This window comes from Diabrotica undecimpunctata, chromosome 8 (genome assembly GCF_040954645.1).
Source record: "Diabrotica undecimpunctata isolate CICGRU chromosome 8, icDiaUnde3, whole genome shotgun sequence".
Classification (NCBI taxonomy): domain Eukaryota; kingdom Metazoa; phylum Arthropoda; class Insecta; order Coleoptera; family Chrysomelidae; genus Diabrotica; species Diabrotica undecimpunctata.
The window spans coordinates 105,990,895-106,018,052 of NC_092810.1; the positions used below are offsets into that span (position 1 = coordinate 105,990,895).

At 32.9% G+C, this 27,158-nt stretch overlaps 3 protein-coding genes across 3 annotated transcripts in view; 2 read left to right on the forward strand and 1 right to left on the reverse strand.

The window, feature by feature from the left end:
- prom (prominin) overlaps positions 1-27,158 on the reverse strand; it is a 614,595-nt gene that overhangs the window by 12,299 nt on the left and 575,138 nt on the right. The gene's annotated exons all lie outside the window — the stretch shown is intronic.
- LOC140448513 (uncharacterized) lies at positions 13,835-14,646 on the forward strand. Its single transcript, XM_072541595.1, has 2 exons — positions 13,835-13,875; positions 14,004-14,646. The coding sequence occupies exons 1-2, from the start codon at positions 13,864-13,866 to the stop codon at positions 14,580-14,582; spliced, it is 591 nt and encodes a 196-aa protein (XP_072397696.1). The 5' UTR covers positions 13,835-13,863; the 3' UTR covers positions 14,583-14,646.
- On the forward strand, positions 20,709-21,560 carry LOC140448515 (uncharacterized). Its single transcript, XM_072541597.1, has 2 exons — positions 20,709-20,784; positions 20,917-21,560. Exons 1-2 carry the CDS (start codon positions 20,773-20,775, stop codon positions 21,493-21,495), a joined length of 591 nt encoding a protein of 196 aa, XP_072397698.1. The 5' UTR covers positions 20,709-20,772; the 3' UTR covers positions 21,496-21,560.

Sequence of the window (27,158 nt, forward strand, 5' to 3'; positions counted from 1 at the left end):
TCGTCATACACTACTAGCCCCGCTAGACCTTGTTGGCCTGGTGTCGCTACCACATTACTTTGAATTTTATTATTAATCCAGTAACCTGATATGGTCGAAGACGTCGAAAAAAGAAAACTTCAGCCATTTTAGCAGATAAACTTTCGAAGCACAAGAACTGGCGTGTTTACTACGAACGCTCTCTGCCAGTAAGACACGATCTTTTGAAATAGAAAAGACAGTGGTCTTAGAACTACTTTAAACTATGTCGAACTGACCAAAGCGTTTTTTGGGACCTGTAACGCTAAAGAGCGAATATAGGCCCCAAGTGGGCTTATAATTGTTTTTCCGATTAGTGGTCGAGCTACGATGACGCTTCGTCACCAGAAACTTTGGTGACAAGGTTATGCAAATAGTAACCGTCCTTACGGGATCGAAAATACTGTTTACGAAAGGTAGTGACACGAAGAGATGGGCAGTAGGAAGAGTCGACAATTACAGGAAGAGTCGACACTGCCGGCATTCTTGTGTCTCTCTCGAGGAGAGGGAACGTGGCTACACGAGGTGAGAAGGCCGGCATCTCTGTGAAACTCGAGGCATATACCACGCAACAGAATACTAACATATACATTTAAGTCATTGTAAGAAAGCTCGAACGGTTAAAGTATTCTGATTGCCGATGTCACCTCGCCCACCACAGAGGCTCGGCGAAACTTCTCGTACGTAGATGCCGGAATCCCGTTTAACTCCAGAACACGGGGATGAAACCAAAGAATTTAAGCTCCTTCTCAAAAACAGCGGTCGTAGAGCGTCAAGAGATCCCAGACAACCTGGAGGACGCTACGGCCGTACGACAAGACTTTCCGGTGTCTCTTTTCCATCTAAACCAGTAACTATTAGGTGAGGAACATGGCTCAAAGCATTTTTGTTTCATAATTAGTAATTGTCAGAATTTTACGACGATATTTTTGGAGCCATTCGAGAAGAAAAAAATTAAAAATCCGAAATTAAAACAGCAACTCGCATATATCATAACAGTTATAATTTAATACTTCCCAGAATCACCTTATTAGACAGACAAGAGGTAAAGTTACATCAACGTCAGTAAAATTAGTATATAATTTCAAGTCAAAAATTAAATTAGAAATAATGTTAATGTTTTAAAAAATAAATATATTTTTGATAAGAATACAAGTTTTTTCTGTTTATCCAATGTTGTTAACGTTTTGAATGGGATATTTTCCGAGAAATTAAAAATTGAGTCAGATTTAATATCGGCCCTCAAATATACTCCAATTACATCTGTCGAACGGTCATTTTAAATTTGCAAATTAATTTTAAATGATCGAAGACAAGAAAGAAAATATTAAAAAGTATTTAGTTGTAGCTATTAATGATAAAACTTTTAAGTAGTTTTCAACATTTACTTATTAATTAACAAGTATTTAGTTCGTCCTCGAAGTTACCATCAGAGAAGCTGGAATCAACAGGTCAGGACTTATATATAAAAGAAAACACCAATGCTTAGCATTCGCTGACGACGTTGTACTGATAGCCAGAAATAATCAAAGGATTAGAAATGAAAGCGAGAAAGAAAGGGATGTACATAAATGAAGAAAAGACCAAATATATGGAATGGACAGACAGAGATTACCTACAAGAACAATATCTGACAGTAATAACAGATAAAAAAACATATAAATTCGAAGAAGTAGAAATATTCCAGTATTTAGTAGTGACATTCACGAGAAGACCAAATATGAAGAAAGAAATCCAAGCGAGAATTATGGCCGGTAACCGTTGTATTTTTGCACTAAACAATTTATTAAGAAGCAAAAACATATCTAGAAGGGCTAAGATAAGAATATATAAGACAGTAATAAGACCTATTGTATTATATGCCAGGGAAATATGGACAATAAACAAATCCGAGCAAGTCTTGCTGCAAGTCTGGGAAAGAAAAGTCCTCAGGAAAATATTTGGAGGTAAATTATGGAATGGTATATGGATAAAAAGACCAAATATGGATTTAGAGGAGATGTATGGAGAACCGAATATCGTAGGGATCATAAAGTCGCAAAGACTGAGATGGTTGGGACACATCCAAAGGATAGAAAATACGAAACTGCCAAAAAGAATGCTAATGGGAGGAATAGGAGGGAAAAGGAAGAAAGGCAGACCGAAAACCAGGTGGAAGAAGGATGTTGAAAAAGACATAAAAAAACTTAAAATACCAAACTGGAAAAATAAAGCAACCAACAGAAAAGAATGGAAAAGAATAGTAACCCAAGCCATGGGCCTTCTAGGCCTAGAGAGCTAAATTATATATAAGTATTTAGTTATTAAGTGATGGATTCAGCCGTTACTTGATGAAAATTTATTTTATCTAAGAGTAAAAGACCGAAAACTTTTGTTTTTAACACTTACACAAAATTTATTTTTAATTATTATCATTACAGCAGTTTCGGCCAGTCCTAATTGAGAAAGGCACTCTGGCCAATACAGCTGTACTGATAATAATTTAAAATAAATTTTGTGGCCATGTTAAAAACAAAAGTTTTCAGTGTTTTATTGTTAGTTATTTAGTTATTTATTTTTTATGTTACAAATTTTATATTGTGTTAATATATTTTCTCCTCTTCATTACTCATTCCTTCCATCGTGTCTTCTTCATTTAAACCTTGCTATTTCAAATCCTATGCAACACAGTTATTCCATCTTCTCCTTAGTTTTCCTTAACTTGTCTGTCCCTCAACTTCTAGCAGCTCTATCCTTCGTCCCACATTGTTCTCATTTCTACGTCTGACGTAAACCAACTATTGCAGTCTCTGTTCTTAAACTTTTTTGTTAAACTGGACGGACTGTTAAACGGACGCGCATTGTCACGCATTAATTGAAATTGGGGAACAGCTTGTTGTGCAAAGGATACAACAATAGGCTCGAGAATAATATCGTGGCTTAAAGCTTAAAGCATCCCGATAACACACAAGTGCGTTTTGCGATTTAAATGATGTCTCTCCATTATTGTCAATTGCAAAACTAAATAAAACTATTTGCAATATTAACTATGCTAATAAATGTTCAAAATGTTGTACATTATGTTCAAGACATAGTCGTATACGGTTAATAAGTTAATAAAGGACTCTCGAACGTCTTGTAGAATTTCCGATCCAACGCTCGCAAAGGCATTTTGTATACGAATTTTCATATTATCCGATGTTGTGGGTTCGTCGTTGTACACTATATTCTTGATCCACCCCAAAATCTACCCCGCTGCAGTTATACCTATTAAGCCTACGTCTAAACGCCTAAACATTATTTGTACGATGTGGTTATGCTCCGTCATGTTGAAACCACACGTTTCGTCTAATTCCCAAGGGAACATTCTCTACCAAGCCAGGTAACTTATCTGTTAAAAACCTACGATACTCAAACATTCAACAACCACCTGTTATGGGATGTGATTTCGAAATGGATGAAGGTTCATTCAATTTAACTGTGTGCCGAGGTAAAAATTTCTGTCTAAATATAGAGGTCACACAGGCCGAAGTTCAGGACCACATCAGGAACCAACTTCTGGTGTAATTTTTTTTTTAATTTATTTTATTTTTTTCTATTTTATTTCTATTTGATTCGATAATTGATTCGATTCGATAATCAATTTGATTCGATATAATTTGATAATCGATTCGATTCGATTCCATAATCGATTTAATTCAATAATCGATTCCATTCAATAATCGATTTGATTCCATAATCGATTTAATTTAATCAATTCGGTTAGATTCAATTTTCGATTTTTCGATTCGATATTTGATTCGACTCGATTTGATAATCTATTTGATTCGATTCCACATCGATAATTGATTCGATTTCATTTTATTCGATAATCAATTCGATACGATAATTGACTCGATTCGATTCGATAATCGATTCGATAATCAATTCGATAATCAATTTGATAATCGATTCGACCAGTTTCGATATTTGATTTAATTTAATTCAGATATTTGATTAAATTCGATTCGATAATCTATTCGACTTGATAATCGATTCTATTCGGTAATTGATTTGATTGTATTGTATTATATTTTATAAAATATATAAAAATAAACATTTTAAATTTAAATTGTGGCTTATTCCCATAAAAAACAGTCAATTTTATTTCATTAATAAACACGTATAGCATTGCGTTTATTATTCTATGTAGTGTGTAGTCGCGCGAAGTATGTGACAGCATTTTTATCATTTTATCATCATCATTTTTATCAAACCTCAGCATTTAAGCTATGTTTAAACAAAAAAAGTTTAATCTTTATTGGCTTGAACCTGAAGTGGAGCAATCATTTAATTTCAGAATTATATTTTACTTTATTTTTAATTTATTTTATTTTATTTTTTTCTATTTCATTTCTATTTGTTTCGATAATTGATTCGATTTGATTCGATAATCGATTCGATTCCATAATCAATTTATTTCGATAATTGATCCCATGCAATAATCGATTCGATTCAATAATCGATTCCATTCAATAATCGATTCGATTTCATAATCGATTTGATTCAATAATCAATTCGATTAGATTCAATTTTCGATTTAATTCAATAATTCGATATTTGATTCGATTTGATTTGATAATCTATTTAATTCGATATTTGATTCGATTCCACATCGATAATTGATTCGATTTAATTTTATTCGATAATCAATTCAATATGACAATTGATTCGATTCGATAATCGATTCGATAATCGATTTGATATTCAATTCAATAATCAATTCGATAATCGATTCGAGTAGATTCGATATTTGATTTAATTTGGTTAATCGATTCGATTCGATATTTGATTCGATTCGATTCGATGATCTATTCGACTCGATAATCGATTCTATTCGGTAATCGATTCGATTGTATTTTATTAAATTTTATAAAATATATAAAAATAAACATTTAAAATTTACTTTGATCAAATGAAAGGCAGATATCGAGCACAGTTTATTAAATAAATCTTGCCCAAGTACTTTCGCTTCCTAGAGCATCTTCAGGGGCATTTCTTCAAATTTGGCCTATCCAAAGCCTGTTTGACAGGAGCCATTCTCTCTCCTGATGCCAATAAAACATGTAGCTTCGCAGTTTATGAAATAATTTTAAACTGTTTGTCCTTGTGCCGTGTAGTGTTAATGTACAATTTTATGGTTATGACATTCTCAAAGATTGTTGGACAGGCCAAGTTTGACGAAATGCTCTAGGAAGCGAAAGTACTTGGGCAATATTTAATTAACAAACTGTGCTCGATATCTGCCTTTCATTTGATCAAAGTTCATTTATTCGAGCATTTAACCTTATATCACTTTATTTTAAATTTAAATTTTGGCTTATTCCCATAAATAACATTCAATTTTATTTCATTAATAAACACGTATAGCACTGCGTTTATTATTCTATGTAGTGTGTGGTCGCGGGAAGTATGTGACAACGCGATGTATATTTACAGTAGTTACAGTTTCTACAGTCGGTTTTATTTTTATCACACCTCAGCATTTAAGCTATGCTTAAAAAAAGTTTAATAATCTTAACTGGCTTGAACCTTTGAAAAGTAAAAGACTTAAAACCTCTAATCTCTTAATCCGCGACCGACTATAATTGGGAGATTTACTTTTATTAAATTACTTTATCTAAATTCTAACGATTTTATTTACATATTTGCTGGTTTTAAACTTAAATTTTGTTTAAAAACTACAAAAGAAAAAAAATATTAAAAGTTCCTATTTATTATTATTGATTCAAACGCAACCAGTTTCATACCAGAGAAATATATTTATATTCAGGTGATGAAAACTCAGTTGTCATTTATAATTGAGTTTATGCCGGCAATTTTGTTTATTTATCTTTTATTGTACATTTGATGTTATTTTCACTTATAATATTTGAATGTCAATCAGTTCTGATATAACACAATTATATAATTTGATTTTAAAAGTATTCAGCGCTAAATATCACATGAAATTATTGTTCCGATTTGTTTTTTTTTTCTTTTATTTTCAATAAAATATTACAACGATACCTTAAAGATTTCCGCCGCGGTTACTAAAATACAACACTTATGATAAAGATCATTATCATCATCTTTTGCTCGATAATCATTTGCAGATTCTGGCCTGCTTTAAGGTTTGTCGTCATTCTGATCGGTTTATGGCGACCTGTTTTGACTGTTAACCCTTTTCACTCAGATGATCCCATTTGGGATCATAGCAATGTTTTCTGCTTTAGCGGCAAAGGAAACTACCTATGTCGATTTGGCAACCGTTATTGCGTTACCTCACTTTCCTACTATATGAAGCTGCAATAATTTATTTGACAATTCTATCAGTAAGCGTTAGTCATATTTCAATGTAAAACTTCGTAGTGAAACAACGGTCATCAATTCTCTGTAAATTTCAAATCATTCTAAGGTGAATAATTAAACCAGTAATTGCACGACAAAAAAATTTATTTTGCTTCTTACATTGTTATTGTTTGTTAATTTGCATTATAGTTTGCTCATATTTACAAGATTGTTTATGTCAACATTATAAATCCAAATGGCATCATTGGGAAGTCGTGTGAATTTTGTTTCTCTCAATAAAATACAAAAGTACAATATACTTTTTTATTTCAGATGGATAGTGTGTTCAAAATTACCAAAACTAAACTTTCTGAAGAAATGATTGAAGAAACTCAAATAGAAGAATTATTAAAAATATTGTTGGAAATAGCTTGAACACCCAAGTTATAGAGAATATGGAAGAAAAAACTGTTAAAAAAATTACAGAACAGTCACAGACAAGTCATGTCAAGAAAAAAAAAGCATAGAAAAACCAACTTGGATACACAACAATTTAATTGATGTAAACCACGAATAGAGTGGTGATTTTTCGGTTGATGAAAATATTTATACGCCACTCCAATATTTTAAAATGTTTTTTGACAATGATGTTATTTAAGTCGGTCAGATAGCTAAGCGGGCTGGGCGGCCGGCTCTCATTTGCTTCACTTCGAGTGGTTCAGTGGATGTGAGTTCGATCCCCAAAAAAAAGATTTCCCCACAGAAAACAAAAAGGCTAAGGCAGCACTTTAAAATTTTAAATGAATATGCGGCTTAGACTAGAATATGCTGGTGTCTGATCGGCCTATGGTGGAGCAGTACGGCAAGAGATAAGGGCTTGCGGCTCAGTGATACTCCTCCATAGATCCCTACCGGAAGAGCGAGGCGCCTAAATACCGGTATAATGCAGCAGACATAGAGCAGTTCTTAGACATACATGTATTGAGTGAAATTGTTCGTGTTCCTTCGTATAGAATGTATTGGGCCGAAGAAACGCGATATAATACGATAGCTGATATTATGTCACGTAATCGTTTTGATAAACTGCGAGCATATTTTAACGGCAACGATAATTTGAAAGTCTCGTATAGCAATAATGACAAATTATATAAAGTAAAAACTTTCATTAAAAAAGTTCGGCAAAATATGAATAAGATAGAACCTGGGGAATTCAACAGCCTAGATGAATTTATTATACCATTTAAAGGACATAGTAATCTAAAGCAATATATAAAAAAGAAACCTCATAAATGGAGCATAAAATTGTTTGCAAGAGCAGGACTCAGCGGCATACTATACGATTTTGAGATATATATGGGAAAGGAACAGTCCAAGATGAATCAGGTCTTGGAATTATTGGGGAAATAGTACTAAAGTTGGTTAGAAATCTACCAAACCACATGAATTTCAAGATTTTTACGGATAATTGGTTCATATTTCTTAATCTACTTATTAGTCTGAAAGACAGGGCTTCCTTAATGCAGGGACTGTAAGAAGTGGGCGGCTGGCAGGTTGTCTGTTTTTAGAAGACAAAGTTCTAATGGCAAAAGGTCGTGAATCCCTGATATAAAAATAGGCTGCAAAAAAATATTACTGCTCTCAAATGGTATGAGAAGTCCGTCATATTAACTTTGAACTATATAGGAAAATATCCTCTTGATAAAGTAAAGAGATGGTGCAACAAGAGCAAATTCTATTAAACGGCCAGCAATTGTTAAAGAATATAATATTTCGATGGGGTATGTGGATTTGCATGACATGCTCGTAGAACTATATAGAATCAAAATCAAACCAAAAAGATTCTATTTGAGAATAATATTTAATCTTATTGATACATGTATTGTCAACTCCTGATTGCTGTACAGAAGACACTACAAACAAAAACAAGTGAAACACATCACCCTTTTCCAATTCAAATCTCAAGGTTACTAAAAGCTGAAAAGTCCGACACGAGAAAACGAAGACTTCTCGAGTCCTTCTCTAGAGAATACACCAAATAAGAGACAAGTAATGCATCCTGCATCAGTGCAAGATGTCCGATTTGATGGCGTAGGACACTGGTCACTACATGATCAAAATCGCACAAGGTGCAAATTATCTATAAAGTCTTACTCTAGAATAAAATGTTCTAAGTGCAATATTTTTTTATGTTGAAACAATAATAAAATTTGTTTTTATAGTTTCCATGTACAAAATTAAATTGTTAATAGTCTATGTAAGTGCAATAATAAACGTATTTCCCATTATAGTCAATTTTTTATCAGACAACTGTTATAGCAATTATCCATTTATAACACTATAAGTGTTATAAATGGATAATCCAGGTACCACCAACGCCAGATGATTCCAAATGGGATTAATTTTTTTTGAGTTTGAAGACTTTAGGATGCAAAATTTTTACAAAAGTTATCAACAATTATTTTTTCTTGTATCGTTTCCTATATATATATATTTTTTTCAACACAATTTGTTGAAAAAAAATAATTTGGGCTGAAAAGGGTTAATATCCTTAAGTCGGTCTTAACTACCTAATTCGCGGTCGCCTTGTGCCTCTTTTTCCTATAGGTATTTGTATCATAGCTTTTCAGCAGTCATGTTTTCTGGCATTCATATCGTATTATGTGCCCAGCTCATCTAAGTCGCTGTGTTAATGAACGTTACGACGTCTGGTTCATTAAAGACTTGGTATAATTACAAGTTATATCTTTTACGCTACTTCCTTTTGTCGTTTATAGCTCCAAATATTTTGCGAAGTATTTTACGCTTGAGTATTCCCAAAAGTCTTTTATTCTGCTGCGTTAGGGTCCATGTTATTGCCCCATATATGAGAACCGGCCTCAACAGTGTTTTGTATATAATAATTTTAGTTATTTTTGAATGTTTCTTAAGTTAACCCAGATAATCCTGACATAAGAAATAGTATTAAAACTGCAATTTTTTGTTATTAATATGTTTTATTTGGAACACTTGAATACATTACTGTAATAATATTGCAAAAAATCGCAATGTACACAAAAAAAATTAGCGTCCTACATCTAGGACGTCAGGATCAAGCACTACCATTTGTGTGGTAACTCACAAAGCAGCGTACATGGATACCAACATCACATTTTTGACATCTTGTAGTTGTTTTTTTATGGCAGTAGCGACATCTAGTTTGTTTTTCTTGATCAATCACATAATGATGCATTCCATCGAAACGAGAATCGGCATTTTTTCTTCGACTTGGCCGTCCACAAGAAGATGAAGTCGCTTTTGTATAAAGCTGAAGAAGTGAAGTTGCAATGCGTCGTCGAAAAGCTAATTGATTCAAAGTGCCCTGATTGCTTCGATGTAGTTGCCAAGCATTCTGTATAGCCAAATCGATACAGTGAGTAAACAAACAGAAGTACCACTTTTTTCCTCTAATACCAGTTCTATATAAACTTACGTTTTGATCGCATCGATCTACGCCGCCCATATTTCGATTATATAATTTTACCATAAATGGTTGAGGAACAAGTATCGTTTTTTTTTTTCTTGTCGTGAATATCGCTTTACTTGATGAATAGGATTCGTACCAACTGCGTTCGAGCAGAGCGATACAACACTATTATCGTGCCAGCTGACAATTGTCAATTTCTTATTACCGTCAAACTTAGCATCGTACGAACCTCTTTTGTCTTTTTGTAACTCCTTTGCCGATTTCAGCGGATTTGTTGGTATTCTGTTACTTCTTATGGTTCCTGTTCCTCTGATATTTTTTTCTGTCAGCATTTCAAATAAAGGCATTGTACTAAAAAAATTATCAAAAAATAAATGAAATTTTTTCAGCTCCCACTTTGATCTAAGAATGTCAACATAACTGAGTACCACACCTACACCGACATCAAAATCCTTGTATTTAGGCGATACGTGTGTTGATGCTCCCTGGTATGGCTCAAACCACGTTACGTAACCATTTTTGTTACATCCAACCCAAAGTTTATATCCCCATCTTATCGGTTTACCCTTTATAAACTGTTTACAGCCGTGACGCCCGAAATAAGAAACCATGGCTTCATCAACACTGTGGTTCTCTTCTAAAACTGCATGTTTTAAAAAATTTTGATTTAGTAACCTAAAGAGAGGTCTAACTTTACTGAATTTATCAGAATGATCCAAATTATTATTATCGGCTATATGCAGAATGCTCATTATAAAATCAGACCTATCCCTAGCAAGTGCCCCAGAAACTAAGGAATTACAGACGTCTCTATCCTTTTCCCAATACATCTTCTTCCTTGGGTATTGAGCATAACCACTAAGAATAAGAATTCCTACGAATGCTTTGATTTCTTCGATACATATAGGCTTATTTTTCGTATTTTTCATACTTGCATATCTATTGGATTCGACAACCAGTAGATCAAAAATTTCTTTATCGAACAACTTCATGAACCAGTCTATGGGAGTATCTTCTGTATCAATATTGAGATCATTATCCTTTGACCAATCAAGTATTTCTGCTTCCTCTGAGGTGGTTGCTACTTCAGACCAGTGGTATTGCCGTGGAATTTTCAAAACTTTCTCAGATTTAACAGAATTTGATAATGGAATATCATCATCCGAGTCTGAGTCAACCGAACGAGGTACATGGATTTCAGCTACTATTCTCAACATATTTGAAGGCAAATTATCCGGAGACACGTTTTCTTCATCACCAGAATCCTCATCTGTTTAAGCGGCATCTTCCGGAGGTAAGAAAACTGTATTAGCTTGAGAATGAGGAAATTCATCTTCTTCTAACATCTCCAAGGCCTCATGTAAAGAAAAACCCCTGAAACAATAAAAGCAGTATGTTCATAACACTATCAACAAATTCTTTTGGGCTAAATACTAAGTAAAATAAACAAAGAAATCCAATGATTACAATAATTACTCAAAATTATAATTTTCATGCCATAATAGTACATAATCCTGACATCCTACATGTAGGACGGTCAAATTTATCACCACCTGGCAGCCAACTGGCAAACATTTTGGATAAAATTATTTCACGATTTGGAAAAATGAACACTTATATACAAATAACATCATAAAAAAGTATATTTTATCAAAAGTTTAATATTCATTTCTTACCTTGCAAATCTGATTCCATGCTCAGCCATATTTTACGTTTTTTACAACCGCACCACAAGTAGACGTTTCAAGCGATAGGAACAAACTAAACAAAAATGGGACGATTTGTCCTTGAGTAACATTTTGTGATAGACGGCGTTATCAAATTTAAACAGGGCCGTGTTCAAAAATTATTGAAATTAGCGTCCTACATATAGAACGTCAGGGTTATTAGGGTTAAATTTATTTTGTAGTCCATAGTGTGCACTATTTGTGCGGTTTATTTGTTTTTTTATTTCTTCGCTTGTTTTATTGGTAGTACCACCAGCGAGCCAAGGTATGTGAAGCTGTTAAAACGTTTAAGTTAAGATAAGACTTTCAAAGTCTGCTTTCCGTTCTTTATTTGCTATAGGACCGTTGGTAACCAACGATCCTATACTTTGTACTTGGTTTTGTCTTCGGTGACGACTAGACCGATCGGTTCCAGTGCATTATTGCTCAACATCTCGCTTGCGCGCCCTATTCAGGCGAGCGGTTTACCCGTAAAAAGACGCTTGAAAACTGAACATATCGACTAAATTGGAATTTCTACCGCACTAAACCTTTTTTATTCAATTCTATATATTTTTCAAGTTCAAATGTATTTTTTTTCAACTTTCCTAAGTGGACTGAAAATTATTCTTAACAAATAACTTATAATAACTTCTAACGTTTTGAACGTCTAACTTTTGTTAGACTTCAAAATAAATATTTTCTTTTTTGAAAATTTTTCGAAAATTTTCTCTTCGAGTTATTTGCAATTTTTGTTGAAAAAATATTTTAATTAGTGGTGTTGGGTTTTTTTTTCTTAAATATACTAAAGGAATTATAATTCTACAAAAATCTTTATAACCTTTAAATCTTCACGAGTAAGAAAAATATTTTGACAATGATAAGTGGTTTCAATCTTCAAAAACATAGATTTCTAACCATAGTGTGCCAGTATCGCCGATACCGTACACACTTATTATTATCTATACAGCGATAGATTGCTCAAAATGCATATTCAAAACATTTGGTTTTATGTTTTAAGTAAGATAGAATCCATTTATCCTTGTCAAAGTATTCTTACTTTAAGGTATATACTTTAAGGCATCATTAAATGAGGAGAGTGAATACTAGTTTTGTGGTTATGCCAATTGTCTGTTAGACAAAGCTGTTGACAATTTTTTGGCGATATTGTATCCTCTTATTGAGTGATGTTTGTCAGAAGATAGGATTCGAATATAGCATTTTATGTTTCCATGTCCATGAAAAATATCGTAGAAACTGCAGAAGCTACAACTTTAGGAACAAGATTGAGTGGGCTAATGAGCTTTTTACAGAGTGAAGTTCAAAATGAACAAAAAATTGATTTAACAACGGAAGGTTTTCGTTTACCAGCTGAAAATAAATATAAATTTAATAGCCTTGTTGCCAAGAGAAATGTAAAATTACAAAGAACTGATCAGCCCTAAGCGTCCCCTGCTATGTTAATAAATTATGAGGTTTACAGGTGTATATTTTTATTATAACTAATTTTTTGTACTCGAAATTAAATTTTTTATTTTAATTAGGCAACAAGACTGACATGCACTATTTAAAATGTTTATAAAACTTAAAAAACAACACTCAAAATCAAAAGAGCAACTTAACTTCAAAGGTACATGAACAACAACAGAACAGGATACAAAAATTAAAAAATTATATCGAATGATCACATCCAAAAATTAGAATTTGTGAAACTTGAAATAATAGCTAATTTCAACTTACATTGAAGAAGACTGCCGATTGAGAACGAATTGTACACCTGTACATCTTATTTACATTTTTTATCGCATTAGAACCTTTTGTGTAAAAGAAGCAGCTAAAATCTACTACCGCATTAGTAATATTATTAGAACTTTCTTTGAGTTTCACATCAAGTTTTTTTACAATATTTAAATATAAAGTATAGTTTAGTATTAACTTCCGACAGTTTTTGTTTGTAATAGGTACCTTGGTTATATCTTTAACAGTTGTAGGTTGTCAGAGAAATTTGGGATACTTAGTACAATATTATATTTAGTTTATAAGACCATGTTTCTAAATATTTTGTTCATGCATTTTTTAAAATTCTTTACCTATATTTAAGTTTTTTAAACTATATACTGTATTTTAGCAATATATGTCATATACGATATGGAATTTTAAAACGATTCAATTTTAAAATTTGTGTAAAATGGTCTTTATAATAAAAAAAAGCCATTTAAGTTAAATTTTATAAATCTCTATAGCAGATACGCCTGTTTTTGTCACCTTAATAAAAAACTATTTAACCGAGACCTTGCACAAAATCGAAAGTAGGTGACACCTGTATAAAAGCTGGACTGCGTGAGTCGTAAACATCATTTCTTGTTTAACAAAATACAGAACAACACCATGGCTTTAAAAGTAAGTTAAAGAAGGGTTTTTGGTTTATTTACTATATTTAAGATTTTACTATATTTAATTACTTTTAAAGATATTAAATATATATTCATTACCTAACTAAAAATTAAATATTATTTAATTATTTTTAGGTACTTGTCCTTGCTGCTCTTGTCGCTTATGTCAATGCAGGAGTATTTGGCGAAGCTCCACTTGCAGCTCCAGTAGTCTCCGGATATTCTGCGGCACCGCTGGTTGCTGCACCAGCAGCAATTTCAAACTCTTATATCCAAACTTACACTAGCCACTCAGCTCCAGTTGTCGCCAAATCAGTGGCCCCAGTAGTGTCTGCGTATTCTGCACATTTTGCGCTACCAGCAGCTGCTCCAATCTTCTCCTCCTACTCCGCACCGGTTGTAGCTAAATCAGTAGGACCAGTCGCATACTCAGCCCATGCTCCAGTTGTATCAGGTTACTCATCTCCAGTAGTAGCTCAAAGCGTATCTCCTCTAGCTTACGCTGCTTCCGCTCCAGTGCTATCAGCTTATTCTTCTCCAGTTGTTGCCAAAAGTCTAGCACCGGTCAGCTATGCTGCTCCAGCTCCAATTGTTTCTGCATACCCATCACCAGTAGTTGCAAAGAGCTTTGCACCAGCTCCTCTTGCTTATGCTGCACATGGATCACCGTTGGTATCTGCTTATTCCTCTGGACCACTTGTTCAACCATGGTAGAATGTAAATGTGTATATTGACTGATATTTACGTATTTATTAAATAAAGATAAAAATATCGCTTATATTATTTTGTTTAATTTGGTATATACTATATTATAGGGTTAAGAGAAAATAAGGAATCAAGTAAATATGTTTGAAACAAAAAAACGATATTCATGAAACTTAGCATGCAGCTACAACGACACAGAACGCAGCTTACGCCATATTTTTATCACGATATTATTTCCGGTTGTATTTACCTGTATGTAGTTACTTGTATGTGTACAAGTATGTACTTGTGTATTTTTGAAAATTTTAAAAGAACTTGTTATACCTAATTCCTACATACCAAGTTTGGTAGAAAAAAAAGCTAAAACAAAAAATAAATCACTTCAATTCAGATATCTGGGCATAGATATATCAAGCACACATGACCCAGTAAAGGACCTGAGGAGTCAAATTAACAAAGCATCCGCATTGTCTGGATGTCTGCGGGAGATAGTCTGGTCAAATCCGTATATGCGCGCAAATAGTAACATTAGAATCTACAAGACTTGCACACGACCGATCATGACATATGGCATAGAAGTGCGCGAAAACACCAACAAAACGAAACAGATGCTAAGGGTTGCCGAAATAAAAACCCTAAGAACAATAGTGGGCAACACAAGAAGAGACCTGGTGAGAAATACAAACGTCAGAGAGCAGGGAAAAATTCAAGATATTGTAAGATGGGGAAGAATCATGTGAGATAAATGGACGAAAATAGACTCCCAAATATTGCTATAAAAAACAACCCGCCTGATTCAAGACCTCTCGGAAGACCATCTAAAAGATGGAGGGATAGTTGGCACTCTACCTCCCAGGAAATTAACCAGAGGCAGCTTTAGAATTAAACAGATCGAAAGATCTCCAAGAAGTAGAAGAAGATAACTATCACGTTCTGTAATACATGAATTGTAAATAAAGTCACAATAATTAAGGTGTGATAACACCAAGGTATCACACAGCAATTTTGTTAAACGTTTAGTCAATATATGGCGAGATTGGAATATAAATTTTAAATTTACATAACTTTTCTGCAAGCACTTGTCTATATAACCATCAACTCTTAAGTTTTGATCTATACGTATACCTAAGTTTTTGACAATTGCCTTAAATTCTATCGAAGAATTGTCAATGGTGATCATATGAGCAAAATCTCTCAGAAATATTTCTCTTTGTGTCACTGGACCAAAATCTATACCTACAGATTTATTGTTATTAAGACTAAGACAATGGTTAGAAGAAAATTGGGAAATTCTTTCTAAATCATAATTAATTGCAGCCACTACCTGTTTAAACTCATCAGGCTTAAAGGATAAGTAGATCTGAGTGTCACCAGCAAAATAGTGCTGATTACAGGAGAGAAAATTAGTAGGAAAGTTTGAAGTATAAATACTAAATAATTTGGGACCCAATATAGAGCCTAGTGGTACCCCTTTGTTTGTTTTAAGATAGTTCGATGTCTTACCATTCTAATGAATAGCTTGACTTCTATTATTGAGATAAGTGAATAGCATATCAGATGGTCAAGCATATCAAAAGCTTTGGAATAATCCAAAAGAATTAGTATTGTAATTAAGCCATTATCGCAACCACCAAATATGTCATCAGTTATTTTTAAAAGGGCACTAGTACAGCTGTGATCCTTTTTGAAACCGGACTGATTTTCTGGCAGAATTTTATGTTTACCTAAGTGAACCTGTAGTTGCTGATTTAAAATTTTCTCTAGGATTTCTGAAAACGGAGGTAGTAATCTAATTGACCGTATTTCATTAGATACTGTCGGATTATTAGTTTTCGGTAACGGTACAATTTTAGCAACTTTCCATATCGATGGGAACTCTGCTCTTATAATGCAAACATTGATAATATGTGTCAAATACGATAATAAAAACGGAAGGTACATATTAATTATTGTTAGTATATTTATTTTGTCGCATCAGGTAGCAGCACTCTAGATACTTTTAATGACATTTAAAACATCACTTTCTTGGACACAAGAGAAATTTGCACCTATGTCCACACGAAAATTATTATTATAAAAGTTGTTAACTATTAAATCAGGATTTATATTAGGAATACAATTAATAAAGCATTCATTGCAGAAATATCCCTTAAATTTTCTGACAGTTGCGTAGTATTTTCAGTATCTCTACCAACACCTATAATTTTTAAGGAATCCCAAAGATCTCTCCGGTTTTTATTATCCAATTTGTTTGAATAGAAGGCTTTTTTTCTCATCTGACAGCTAAAGTAAATATATTTCTAATCGTTTTGTATTCCTCCAAAGTTTGCATGTTTTTGTATTTTTTGTACGTACTCATTACTTTGTCCGTCTCTCTTTTTATAATACGTAATGTATCAGTCATTCATGATGCATAATCTTTCGAAATTTTATAAGTTACGTAGGGAGCATTACGATCCAGTAAGCATATTATATTATTAGAAAGAAATTCAACTTTATCATCAATATCAAAAATATTCCGCCAAGGTAGAAACTGTAATTCTTCATAAAATATGGTATGGTTTATTGCCTTGAATTTTTTGACAATTTTATAAACAACTTTTTTCTTTTTAGTTTCTATATTTCATCAACATCCACAAGGAAACTAAGTTCCTGTAGCTGGACGTATCACAAAAAAATTTGTTAAAATCCTTTATAAAAGGTATATAAATTAAAAACCCAATCGGGCTATGTCATGAAGACAAAACGTTTTCGGAAACCATGTTCCATCATCAGTGTCTAGGTGTACATGTAGTGAGCCACTAAATATCTGGGTAAAAACCCGTTAAAAGTTATAGTTTACAATTTAGTTTACATTATTTAGTCTTATATATTAGGATGTTAAGGTTACCGGTGGATTAGATAACATGGAAACTACGACTCCACATGAAGTTGCTGGTCCTGAGACAAAGTGTCTACGAGGACTATCATCAGTGTCCTGAGACAAAGTGTCAGTTGCTATCATCAAGTCCTCGTAGACACTTTGTTTCAGAACCAGCAACTTCATGTGGAGTCGTACGTTGCCATGTTACCTAATCCACTGGTAACTTTACCATCCTAATATATAAGACTAAATAATGTAAACCAAATTGTAACCTATAACTTTTAACCAGTTTTTATCCAGATATTTAGTGGCTCAAAACATGTACACCTAGACATTGATGATGGAACATGGTTTTCGAAAACGTTTTGTCTTCACGACATAGCCCGATTGGGTTTTTAATTTATATACCTTTATAAAGGATTTTAACAAATTTTTTGAAATCAACATAGTCGACGGCAATATCACGAATCGAACTTTGTTTAGTGGTTAACATAATCAATAAGGATTGCAGTACTAGATGTGATTCTAGTCGGCTAATGTATTACTTGATGTAACCCCATTCCTATCTCTTTTTATCACATTATACCCATCTATACTTATATCCTTATCGGTAATGAAATTTGCAAGCCAAGTTTCACGAATTGCTAAGATATTAAAATTTTTTAAAAGGACACAGTTTTTGAATTCAATAAAATGTGCAGTTAAACTTCATTCACTATACATATTCCCAATTGTCAACAGAAGCACGTGAAAGCCAAACAGGGTCGTACTAATTTCTTGAAATTTAATCATTAAATCACAATTAAACTAAACTCTAAAAAATAACACGACAAGTAAATAACTTAACAATAACTATAACATAAATATAACACAATATATTAATTTAAAAATTAACACGATACAATTTGAATTGAAACATGCTGGCAAGTTTAGATCTGTATCATGAGAATCTGTCTGGCTTAAGGCAATAAATTTTATTTAATAGCCTCTTGACGAATGAGACGGCGAATATCAACACGTGCTCATGTTTACAGGTGGGAATTTGCTAAACGAATGAACTTTAGTGATCTTACATTAATATGACCAAAAGTAATCATAATAGATATAAGACGAAGAACAAATTATTTATGAATGCAATATTATAATAATATTTAAAATCGTAGGACTGTACATTTATTTTTACTATAATAATAGCAGAAAAGAATTAATTTATAAGAAAATAAAATAAAAAGAAAACTAGATTTACTACGACTAGTGGGACAATAACAAAAAATCTTCTCAAGGACGATTTATCCCTAACCAGTGATGCAGGAAATTCCAATGAACATTATAAAGTTATTTTAGAAGAAAAAAATAGTGTTCAAAGAAAGATACAAAATGTAACTAAGTGCAGACAAAAACAGGACGAATCGAAAGGGATCCGTGGTATAAATGAAATTGCCTCGTCAATTTTAAAATGGACTGAATACAATTCCAGGTAGTCAAGTAGAGGACATCACTCTTTGGACCGATTACTGCTGTGGACAAAATATAAGTATTATAGTGAGCTATTTTTGGATACTGCATACGTACCCTCAAATAAAGACAATCACTCAAAAGTTTCTACTGGAAGGGCACACACATATTGAAGCAGACAGTGTTCATGCTTTGATTAAGAGAAAAAGAAAGAAACTCTCCAATTTGGTCATTTTAACATCATGGGACTGGCAACAGCTATTTGGGTTAACATCAAGTAAATACACAGTGCACAATACGGAGCTTGCAGATTTCAAAAACTTCAAAACTCTGTTCAATAAGAAACTGTCACCTAATCCTCCTTTTGTAAGCAGAAAAAAGAATCATGAATGTGTTGCTTGTGTGAGTCCATTTCAAAAGGTAAAAGAAATAATAAGTTAGACTTACTCACAATCAATTTAATTTAACTAATCGGACGACCGGTTTCGCTTTCTATAATATGCAAAGCATCTTCAGGTCACGATACAAAGTTAAAATGCTGAAAATAATAATCCCATATTAGGGTGTTGTCTAATAAAGATAAAAACAAAGATAAAAACCATTTTGAACCATGTTCTTTCAACCATCAACTAATAGAGTACCGGCATGTAAGTAATGTTTATTTATGGGTTTATTCATTAATTCATTACAGTTTAATAGACTATGTTACCAATTTGTGGGTCGTACCTTGTCTGCTTAAACATTTTATTCATTTATAAAACCACAGACAAGTAATATTGGCATAATTACTGTAATTTATATAATTTATATCACCTACCTATGTTTTTATCTTTGTTTTTATCTTTATTAGACAACACCCTAATATGGGATTATTATTTTCAGCATTTTAACTTTGTATCGTGACCTGAAGATGCTTTGCATATTATAGAAAGCGAAACCGGTCGTCCGATTAGTTAAATTAAATTGATTGTGAGTAAGTCTAACTTATTATTTCTTTTACCTTTTAGAAAAAAGAATGTTAACAAAGAGCCTGTTCTACTGTCAATATGTCTTTTCCTAAGTCCAAGAAGAACATATTGAAAAGCTCTTTTATAAGACCGATTTCAATAATCAAAATGTGTAAGAGGTAGACTTCATGAGGTATCGAAGACAGCAAGTAACGTTTCCAGCTCCATTAAATCAAGTCTCAGTAATCCCATTATCAATTACAAAACAAAAGTACAATGACTTAATTGCACTATTGCCTTTTGTTCCGTCGGTTTGGCATGCGTTTTATCAAAATTTAACACATAGCGATGTAGCCATAAACGATTACGCCGAAGAAGATGAAGATAATATGGAGCCTCTTTAACAATTTCAAGATTTGTCGTGTATAATTTTACTTAATTATTATAACATTATAATATTTAATAGTCTCTAATAAAATATTAGTATAGGCTATTTAATGTGTTTGTCTTGTTTATTTCGTAGAGACCTTAACATGCAATGTCACATTATTTAAAAAAGTTGTTAGAGGTAAACAACACTATGTCCAACTACACAGTTTTAATAAATTTTTATATATTGAACGGTAAACTTCGGTAAAAACGATTATACACACAACAATATTAATATGTTAATATTGGTAATCACATTAGATATAGAATTTTAAAAAGATTCTAGTTCGAATTTTGTAAAAAATTATCTTTATAATAAATAACACAGCCAGTTATGTCAAATATTATTAATCTCTATAGCAGGTACGCCTATTTTTGTCACCTTAATAATAAACTATTTAACCGAGACCTTGCACAAAATCGAAAGTAGTTAACATCCGTATAAAAGCTGGACCGCGTAAGTCGTATAACATCATTTCTCGTTTGACAAATACAAAACAACACCATGGCTTTTAAAGTAAGTTAAAGAAGATTTTTTTCGATTACTTACTATACTATATAAGTTTTAATTATATTTAATCACTTTCAAATACATTAAATATATATTTATTATTGAAATAAAAATTAAATATTATTTTATTATATTTAGGTACTTGTCTTTGCTGCTCTTGTCGCTTACGTCAATGCAGGAATATTTGGCGAAGCTCCACTGGCGGCCCCATTAGTCTCCGGATACTCTGCAGCACCTGTAGTTGCTGCTCCAGCAGCAGTTTCAAAATCTTATATCCAAACTTACAGTAGCCACTCTGCACCAGTTTTCGCCAAATCAGTAGCTCCTGTAGTGTCTGCATATTCTGCACCTCTTGCGCTACCAGCAGCGGCTCCAGTCATCTCTTCCTATTCTGCACCGGTTGTAGCTAAATCAGTAGGACCAGTCGCATACTCAGCTCATGCTCCAGTTGTATCAGCTTACTCATCTCCATTGGTAGCTCAAAGCGTATCTCCTCTTGCTTACGCTGCTCCTGCTCCAGTACTATCAGCGTATTCATCTCCAGTTGTTGCTAAAAGTGTTGCACCTTTAAGTTACGCTGCTCCAGCTCCAATTGTATCTGCATATTCAGCACCAGTATTTGCCAAGAGCTTTGCACCAGCTCCTCTTGCTTATGCTGCACATGGATCACCATTGGTATCTGCTTATTCCTCTGGACCACTTGTTCAACCATGGTAGAATGTAAATGTGTATATTGACTGTATTTACGTATTTATTATATTTAAATAAAAATATGACTTAAATTACTTTGTTTTATTTGATATAGACTGTATGTAGGTACAACAAGCAACTGTAATATATTTTAAAATTAATGTCACAAAACGGGTTTTTACTTGTTCTATATTACTTGGTAATTTTTAATGAGCCATTCCCAAGTTGTCTTAAGTATGTTTCAAATAAATTTGGGTATATTAAAATTAAAAATCGGTTTCAACAGCATCGAACGCTGTTAGCTATTTCAGTCCAAATATCTGACAAGTTTCCACGACAGCTTTTAAATTAAGTCAAATGCCACGGGTTATGTTATTTTACCATTGGTAAACTGAAAAATAAATGTATCTGAAGTTTTTCTGTAACATTTCATAAAATATTTAGAAGCACATACAGTCTTACGTAAGCTAAAAAACAATAATTTTTTAATATATACCCTGTATACTATTTTAATGTTACTCTTCTTTTTTCGATTTCAGTAGTATAGAGCTATAGTAATCTATTTCCCGTTTTCACAAGTAGTACCATTTTTATTACTATCCTGATTTTTTTATTCATTCGTTTATATTGTTTAGACTTTTTGTGTCATTTTTTTCTACTTTTTCTCAGTCATTTCGATGTTTCGAGTCCTTTTCCGCTATAACCGTTGTAATTCATCGAATCGCTGTTTTATAAGTTCTAGATTTTAAATCTGCTTTTATATAATTGTTTTTTGTATCTCCTTATTTGGACAAGCTGTTATTCATGTGACTTTGTAGCTTGTCTCATCTTCTCATATGTATGTCTACCTGAACGTCATTTTATGTTGTATTCTTATTTTTCTAATGGCGCTACAACCCTTTGTGAGTCTTGGCCTGCTTAAAAATGTTCTTCTATTTTGCCCTGTCGGATACTTTCCTTTGCCACTGCCTTATGTTCATGGTTTTAAGATCTTCCTCTACACAGTCCATCAATCGTTTACTGGGCCTTCCTCTTCTGGATCTTCCACAGACTTAATACAAGAAAAAAAGAATTTATTATGACAATCTCATCTCAGAAAACTAAAACAATAGTAATCAGTAAAGAACCAAGCAGATGTAAAATATAAATTGATGGCATAAGTATTGAACAAGTAATGGAAACATTAGAAACAATTAGAACACATTAGAAGAAAATATAACGTACAGTGTATAAATAAATGGATACAAAATAGAAAAAAAATGGAATAACCAACAAGCAGAATGGGGAAGACCCGTGTCGTCAAAATAGAAAGAGATAAGTCACCAATCGGCAGAAGAAGTGTCGGACGACCGCGCAAAATATGGAGTGACAATCTTCTATAGAGATATCAATCTACCTACCAATAAACAATCAGAATTGCTTATAAAGAGGAAAACGAAAAAGAAGGAAATTTTATTTTTATTAAATATCATTCAGTAAGTGCGTTTATCATTTTTAGTCTTAAAATATTAAATGATCTATTTTATGGATTACACAGTATAATAATATTGATGTTAGTTAATATATTTCGGCAAATAATAAAAATCCATTGATATCATAAATTGGAATAAAAAAAATTATAGATATTATTTGTATAGTAAACAAGTAACAAATAAAAATATCGCTGACAAGTAATGATAGCCCTCAAATGTTAATCAAAGGACACCGAAGAAATTGCAGGCTGTGCAATCTCTTTACACGATGAAAATACCTATAAATCAGTCAAGAATTTTGTAGAGTACTTGGATAGTGACAAGGGTGCTACAAGTGTAAGCAGATTAAGTTGATCTCAGTTGTGATCTCAAGAAAGTGACTCGGTTGGATAAAGAAAGAAGAGATTTAATGAGTATAGTATTTAATAACGGCGCATTTTTCAGAGTACAACTGCACGTAGATAATGCTCCAATCGAGCAAGTGAAAACATTCAAGTACTTGGGAATGATGGTGAATGACCAATGGGATCCTCAACAAGAAATAAAATGCCGTACCGAACAAGCAAGACAAGCTTTTCTTAAATTTAAACCGCTACTTTGTAACCGCAATCTTTCCTTCAATCTCCGTTACAGAATGGTTAAGTGCTATGTATGGTCCATATTGTTATACGGCATGGAGACATGGACGTTGAAAATATCTTCCATTAACAAGTTGGAAGCCTTCGAAATGTGGACCTTGCGAAGAATGTTCCGCATACCATGGACAGATAGGGTGAGAAACGAGGAAGTCCTAAGAAGAGCAAATACTGAGAGAGAATTTTTCAGCTTGATCAAGGCACGAAAGATTGGATACCTGGGCCACATCCTGAGAGGGGAAAAATACGCAATCCCTCAACTAATTATCCAAGGAAAGATTGAGGGCAAGAGAGGAGTAGGTCGCAAACAAATGTCGTGGCTGCGAAATATAAAGAACTGGACAGGCGTAACTAACACTGGCGAACTTTTTCATGCCGCAAAAGACAGACGTCTGACCTTAAGATAATTCGCCAACGCACTATAGGTGCACGGCACCATAAGAAGAAGATTTAATAACTCGAATTCGTATGTCTAAGCTTAGTTTAGTTGGTTATTTCTTTAACAATTGACTTGAAATTGAAGCTGGAAGGTCAGATAATAGAACAAGTAATGAAGTTTAAATGTTTAGGCATCGCATTATTTACCTATAGAAAGCTCGAAACAGAAGTGGAAGATCAATCAAATAGATCAAACACGACATGAAAAAGAGAGGACAAAAAGTTAGAAAAATGTTAGAAACAGCAGAGATGAAAAAAATTAATGAAAAACAATATGGGACAGAGCTGGAACTATACGACCTAGATTCAAGGTGGACAACATCAGAACCAGGGTAAGAAATAGAAGAATAGAACGGAATGATGATATAAGCCGAATTACAAGAAATAAAATAGTAAAGACAGCAAGAGACGGTTCCCCAATAGAAAGACGATCAGTAAAAAGGCCACGAAAATGATGGAACCACAATTTACTGGAGGTACATTGAAAAACAGACACAGTCATGACTGTATAAAAAGAAGAAGAAGAAAAAGCTTATTTTTCGATTATAGATAATTTGCTTTCATTTATTGTAATTATATTCGTGTTTTTATTTCTATATCTGGATCCCACTTATCTTTATTTTATTTAGGTCAATGCAACAATTTTCATCGGTTTTGCTAATAACTATAACTTAAGTTTTTTGAAGATTTATTGTCAGTTCCATTGCTTCACTTGCATAATTAACTCTGTCTAGTATATTTTGTTCCATTTTTTTTTCTGATATCCAAACTGTATCGTCTGCATAACTGATATTGTTGATATGTTTACCGTATATTTTTATACCAATTTTGGCAGCGTCTAGTGCTTGTTTTAATATGCATTCAGAGTACAAGTTGAGGATCAATGGAGACATGGAAACAATTTTTTGTATACGGACGCATTTAGTAGTGTGGTTAGAATATACCTAGGTTGCTTGTTGGTTCCAATAAAGGTTTTAAATTATGTGGAGATTTTTTCCATCTAGCTTTATTTTCTTTAATTCATACAACAATTTTTCATGATGGACTCTATCAAAAGCCTTTTGCTAGTCGATGAAACAAAGATATACTTTTTCTAGTGAATGAGACATTTTTGAATGTGTGTTTGAGTCGAAAACATCTCCTCTCTTGTTTCCAGGGCCTCCCTAAATGCGAACGGAGAGAAACTTATGTCTTTTTCACATTTTTTACAAATTAGATCTTAAAACGACCTCTTTTGCTTCAGTGCTTAATTTTGTTTTCTATTTAATAATCTTATCTTGTGATTCATTAATATTGGCAGGTTTTTTTTTATAAACTTTGCTTTTTTAGGTCACCCAATTGAAAATAGCATAACAATAACTTCACGCATGGCGGGGAGCAAGGTGAAGCTCCCTTATGTTGCAGCCAAATACTAACTGTTATTGTCTCAAGTAAACGAGAAAATATAAAATCAACTAAAAATAGTGCGCAATATAATTGAAGCGATAGAAAAGAACATTAACAAATTTAATGGCAATTAAAAAACTAATTTAAATTAAATTTACTTGTAAGTAAGTCCTTTATGACAGCTCATACGCTTTCAATGGCAACTTGATATTTTGTATTTACCCAAAGTGTGAAAGAATAGTAATAAATAACATTGTTAGGTTATGGAAAGCGTAAAATAAAGTTACTATTATATAGGGTAATCCATACAGTTATTGGACACTTAAGAAAATTACAACTTTAAAAATTCCTAATTCACATTGTTCTCGAAATTTATACAAAACGTAGTGTAAACAGTTTATTACAATATGACTAAAAGGATTTAATGAAAGTTTTAAATCGGTTTTGTCAAGATATATTTATTAAAAATAGTTACAAAGATTATAGTTATTGGACAGTTTATTTAGGTACAGGACACTCAAAATTAGTTAATGGACAACTGCTTTAACCCGATAAAAAACTAGAAACAAATGAACATTACAAGAAAAACCAAAGATTTCTGTCAGGTATGGGGTACCTATATACAGTTGACACAATTAAATTTTATAATTGCTTCTGTGCTCCTTTGTATTGAGTAAAGAGTTCGTCAATGTCTTCATCCTCACTGCCTTGGTTACTGTTATTAGCATCGGAATCACTATCCTGCAGATTAAACCTTAATAGGTAATTGTATCCTATGAGATACATTGATATCTAAAAATTTTTACGAGAACTTCATTAAATTTGCGGCAAAATCGAGCATTGTGTACTGTGAGATCCACAAGCAGACTAACGTATTATACGGTATGGTAACGGGTAGTGGGTGGGGAAATCCATTATTTGTCAGTGTGTTTTTAGCAGTGTAGACGGTAAGTTTTGTAAAGCAATAAAAGACCTTCTACTCATTGTTTTTCTTTATTTGAGAAGTTAGAAGCAGTGAAAATACTTCTATTTTATAGTTATAATTTGTATAAAGTACCAACAACTTGTTTACACTTGTTTGTATCTCTCAAGATACAACGCCCCTAAAAATGTACGGCAAATCCAAATCTTATCTAGCTTTTTTTCAGCTTCCTACGGTTCCATGTGGCAGTTTTTATAGAAAAAACAAAGGTCCTCAAATTGTAGTACTACTTCCTGAAGATGCGTACGTTTCAGATGTTGGATCATCTAGTGATGAGGAGATGGACGACAGTGATTTGCACCCTAATTTTGAACCAGAAAGTTTACTTCCACATTTACCTACCGAAACAATCGAGCAACATCAAAATGAAGATGATGAATATGACACAGATGATGAGATACCATTATCCATTAGAATTTCAAATGTGAAGGAAAGTAACCAAAAAAATAGAAAAAAAGTTGGAAGCAACTACAATTGGGTGAAAGAAAACTTTCAACGCAACAATATCTCCATTGAAAGTGAGTATGAAGCTCCACCTAATGTACTTACACCTTTGCAATATTTTCAAATGTTTTGGGATGATTCTATTATGCAATATATTGCAGAACAAACGTATCTCTATTCTACTTTTACAACCGGGACATCAATCAATACTTCTCCATCTGAAATTAAAACATTTATAGGAATAGAAATTTTAATGGGAATAATAAGAATGCCATCATTCGAAGACTACTGGTCAATCAACACACGCTCCAGTATTATAGCAGATGTGATGCC